Below are 4,730 nucleotides of genomic sequence, written 5' to 3'. Positions count from 1 at the left end.
CATGGAAGTGTGTGTGTGTGTGTGTGTGTGTGTGTGTGCGCATGCATGCGTGCACACAAGTCCATTTTCATTCTATTCCTATAGTAGTGGTCACTTGAGTTGGCCCTATGGTTCACCACATACTTATTCAATAAGTATTTTGTCCACAGCTAACCCTGGAAGCAAACAAGTGACTATAGATACCTTCTCAGGATTTCTAAAAATTCTCCACTCTGAAGCAGGTTTTTGAAGATGGACCAAAAGACCACAGTCACCCTCCTTGAGCTTGCTGCAAAGAGTCTGCTGAATAATGAGCCTGCAACTATCCATGCCCTGGACGAAATCCCAAGAGACCTCTTTGTTCCATTGTTCAACGCTGCCTTCTTGGGTGGGCATAAGACGATCCTAAAGGCAATGGTGAAGGTTTGGCCTTTTCGCTGTCTCCATATTGGGTCATTGACCACACGGGAATCATACTATGACATCTTGGAAGCCGTGATTGATGGTCTGCAGATCCTCCCTGCCCAGAACTCTTCCTCTTGGTAAGACTATGACCAGTAGAGACACAGGGAGTCAGCAGGAGTGTATGCTGTAGCCTGGGGCAGGGGAATACCTAACGGTCTCCCAACAGTAGCCAGTGGTGAATACTGCAGTCTTTGCAGAGCTGTCGGTCCTTCGGGACTCTATTGCCTTATAGAGTTGATTATAGAGTAGAGGTGTTTGAGGAAACTATGAATGGATTTGAGTGCGATTACACAGAAGTGAAGTATGGGCATTGAGACAGGGAAAGACCGGAGGTGAAGGAGGGGGTGGGGAAAGGATGAAAGACGCTGCATTTGTGTGGAAAGAACTTCTTGGTGAATGGCAACGAAGTGAAAACCAGGGTTAAAGTGTTCTGTCCCTGCTTCTCATCGTTGATCTTGCTGGGTTATATTAAAATCAGCTGTCTCTCATGTGTTCTGTCTCTTCCTTTCCTTACAGGGGGCCCAAACTGAGGATCCTAGATTTAAGGAGTGATCTGGTCTGTAAGACAATATGCTCTGAGATTGGGACTGCATTCCCTTTCTGTTTTAAGTCATGCATTTACTCTCAGCACTCTATCCTTAAGATAGAAGAAGCTCAGCATAGAGTCAGGTGCCTCGGGATTGGTAATTCTGGGTCTGAGCCTCAGTCAGCTCAGGAACCCATGGAATTACTAGTGGATATTTCCCTCAATAGTACCTTGAGAACAAAGCAATTCCTCTCTTTCCTTTGTAGTAAGATTCAGCAGAATGTTGGGTCCTTGCACGTCTGCTGCAGAGATTTGCAAATCGATAGAATGTCTGGGCACAAAAGTATCCTGCAGTTTCTGGATCTGGGGTGCATTGAGAACCTGGAAATGGATCAGGCTAATCTGAGTGAAGTCGTCACCCTTTTGGCTCAGATGATCCACCTGAACAGCCTTACTCTGTGTAACATCCCCTTTAAAACTTACAATAGAAGGAAATTCAGATCTTTTCTCCTCTGCCTTGGGCGGCTGGACCATCTCCAGGAGCTCAGCTTGTCTTTCTTCTGCCTCACAGATCAACTGCACAAACTGCTCAGGTGAGGGGGTGGGGAGGAACCTGGGTTCCCTGATCACCTCATTGTTAACACAGAAGAGACCATGCTTGGATCTTCCTAAGCTCCTTGTAACCCATTTCTCTCTTTGCCTCAGCATAGGCACTGCTGGGAGTTTGAACATAGCTGGGGCAGAGAGGGGTACCTTATGCTGAGCAGCAGATGAGGTTAGAAAAGGAAGCTGTGCTCATTCATTCATTCATTCATTCAGTGACCGTGGGCAGATCCTAAAAGAAGTCTGTAGATATATTGGTGAAAAAGACTCAGTCCTTCTCCTATTGGACTTTACAGCTCTCTAGAGAGGAAGGGGAGGCATTCAGATGGAGAAACATTAAGCTATAGGACTAATGCACATGCCCATGGATGGGCCCCAATAGTTAACACTGCCAGATAATATTGCTCCTGTATTTCCCCCCAGGCTTACACCCTGAATGGAGAGGTTGTCATCTGGGTACTAGTCAAAGGAAACCCTCAGTTGGCTGCTTTCCCAGACCCATCCTCGCCAAATAAGTGAATCAGATCCAACACTGATTATGTCGTATATACTAAGTGCATGCAATTTCTTCACTTAACCTTTCCCGCAATTCTGTATAATAATTACTGCTGTGCACGTTTTCAAGATTAAAACCCTGTACCTCAGAGTGGTAAAGTAACTTTCTCAGGGTCACAAATCTATAAGGTCTGATCCCAAAGTCCACATTGTTAACCACTTATTGCAAACCATGAACACAGTAGTTTATTCTAGAGCCTTAGGTACCTAAAATTTGGGGCTCATTGCCCTCATTCTTCTGAAATAACCTTACATTTTTCTCTCTGTAGAGTTGTGCCACCTCAGTTGGATTCACTGTATCTACCTCACTGTCAGCTTTCTCACAGAGATGTCACTGTCCTGTCCCAGAGCTCTCAGGCCACCCACCTAAGGGTATTGAGTCTCAGTAACAACCACATCTTCTCAGAAGTTTATGAGCCCTTCCAGGCTCTGCTGGAGAAGGTCTCAAGCACCCTGCAACATTTGGTGATAAACAATTGTATGATAACTGATTCTACTCTCTCTGCCGTCATCCCAGCCCTGAGCCACTGTACTCAGCTCCATGTCCTTAGCTTTGCCTTCAATCCCATTACAATGCCTGTGCTCAAGAGCCTTCTGCAGCACTTGACTTCCTTGATGAAGCTGAAGTATGTGATTTATCCTGTCCCTGTCCATTGCTACGAGGAATGGATTTTTCATGACCGTTTGGACCGTCAGAAACTTGCTGAAGTTCAGGCTCAGTTGGAAGCGATGCTGCACGGGGCACAGAGGAACGACATGAAATGGGTAAGTTGTTCAGAGTGATTTCCACAGCACAGGGAGGTGTTTCAACACGATGTGTGGCCATGAAAGTGTTCACTTTTTTTTTTTTTGCCTAAAACCCAAGTTTGTAGAGACACATATATAAAGTTCTGCTGTTCTAGGAAACTGGGGTTAGGAACACTGGATATGTAAACTGATCTCTATAAAAGAGGAACTTTAAAAAGGAAATAGAGGAATTTGAAATGTCCGCTGGATCTCTTGCCCACTGCCCTCTACATTTTCTGGTTACTATCCACAGTGTTGAGTATGTGACGTAAGCTGACCCAGTCATGGTACATCATTTCCTTATCCACACTGATTGGTTCACTTATCCATTTATGGGCACTTGACACAAGTCAGATCAATTGAAACTCTTCCTAGAGGTGGTAGTTGTTGAATAATTTTACCCTCTAGGGACCTGCAAACTTCTTGTATTTCTGATTTCCTCAGGTGGCTTTTGATAAACCGTATGCAACTAAAAGGAAACAAACTATGCCCACTACCTATTGGTATCTTCATCAGCATATTGCTGCCTAATTTCCCAGGTCTCAGACCCCTGGCTCAGTTATTCCTTATTCCACACACATTCACCAAGTATCTGTTATGATTTAGGTACTTTTCCAGGTGCTAAGAAAGATAAAGTCCCTGATCTCACTCAGAGTGTAGACATTCCTATGATTTATCAGTTTCTCTACTCTTTCTTGGAAGACTTGGGAAATTATTTATTCCCCCATAACACAGTATTTTTTTCACTCTTTCCCCTCACATAGTCTGCTCAAATGATATTGGTCTTTTTGTGCTGTTGGGTAGCTGCTCAGGCCTCAGGTCATGGCTTAAATGTTACCTCCTCAGATAGGTTTTCTCTTACTTCCCCATTTAAGCAGATTTATTCTGCTGCTGCTTTTGCTTAAGGTACCATGTATATTTCCTTCATCGTACACATTGTTGCATATGTATTTGCTCCCTCTGCCCCTCCACTAGAGTTGCACTGCTCAGTATGGTGCCCACTAACCATATGTGGCTTCTGAACTCTAGAAATTTGGCTAATCTCAAATGTGATGTACCCTAGGTGTTGAATGCACTCTGTGTATCCAAGAGTTAGTAAGAAACAAAGGATGTAGAGTAACTAATTGATAATCTACGTGTATTGTTTACATGGTGAAATGATAACATACTCCATATCAAAGACAGTAAAGATAAAAGAATGTAAATTAAATTCTTTATATAGTTACATGTTAGAATGATAGCATTGTATTTCAAAGACGTAGTAAGAAAAATGTTATAATAATTACGTGTTTATATGTTTACATATCAACGTGATAAAACATTGCATTCCAAAGACTAATTGAGAGAAAATAAAGTTAATTAATAGGTTGTTCCTACTGTTTATATGTTGAAATGGTAACATAGAAGATGTCAACGATAACAGAAAAGAATGGAAAAAATAATTAGTATTTTCTGTATAGTGTTTCCTTGTTGAAATGAAAACAGATTGCATTTTCATTGTTGAAATGAAAACAGATTGTAGTTTAAAGACTTAGTAAGAAAGAAGAATGTAAAAGTAATGAGTGTTGTTTACATTGTTTCCTTGTTGAAATGATAACACACACATTTTAAAGACTCAGTAAAAAATTTTTTACAATTATTTTTTCTTATTGTTTACATGTTGAAGTGATAAACTGCATTTCAAAAACAGAGAAAATAATGTAAAACTTAATTAATAATTAATAAAAATAGTTAATAACTTGTTGTTACCTCCATTTTGCTACTGCATTTCTGACTTAGAAAGATAAACGTGTTAAATGAATTGTATATGTTGTAG

General features: G+C 41.5%; 1 protein-coding gene across 1 annotated transcript; it reads left to right on the top strand.

Annotated features, from left to right (window-relative positions):
• The first annotated feature begins 231 nt into the window (after window positions 1-231).
• LOC138413958 (melanoma antigen preferentially expressed in tumors-like) lies at window positions 232-3,445 on the top strand. The gene is made up of 4 exons (XM_069540340.1): window positions 232-521; window positions 1,237-1,563; window positions 2,398-2,893; window positions 3,359-3,445. The coding sequence occupies exons 1-4, from the start codon at window positions 232-234 to the stop codon at window positions 3,443-3,445; spliced, it is 1,200 nt and encodes a 399-aa protein (XP_069396441.1).
• Window positions 3,446-4,730: the final 1,285 nt, after the last annotated feature.

The sequence above is a fragment of the Delphinus delphis genome, chromosome X, assembly GCF_949987515.2.
Source record: "Delphinus delphis chromosome X, mDelDel1.2, whole genome shotgun sequence".
NCBI lineage: Eukaryota > Metazoa > Chordata > Mammalia > Artiodactyla > Delphinidae > Delphinus > Delphinus delphis.
Note: the sequence above shows the minus strand (reverse complement) of the source record. Positions and strands in the feature narration are given on the sequence as shown.

Excerpts from the sequence above, each read along its gene's own strand:
- LOC138413958 (XM_069540340.1), top strand. The coding sequence starts at position 232 with ATGGACCAAAAGACCACAGTCACCCTCCTTGAGCTTGCTGCAAAGAGT. Across the intron at positions 1,564-2,397 it reads CAACTGCACAAACTGCTCAG|AGTTGTGCCACCTCAGTTGG; the intron begins GTGAGGGGGTGG and ends TTCTCTCTGTAG. Across the intron at positions 2,894-3,358 it reads AGAGGAACGACATGAAATGG|GTGGCTTTTGATAAACCGTA; the intron begins GTAAGTTGTTCA and ends TGATTTCCTCAG.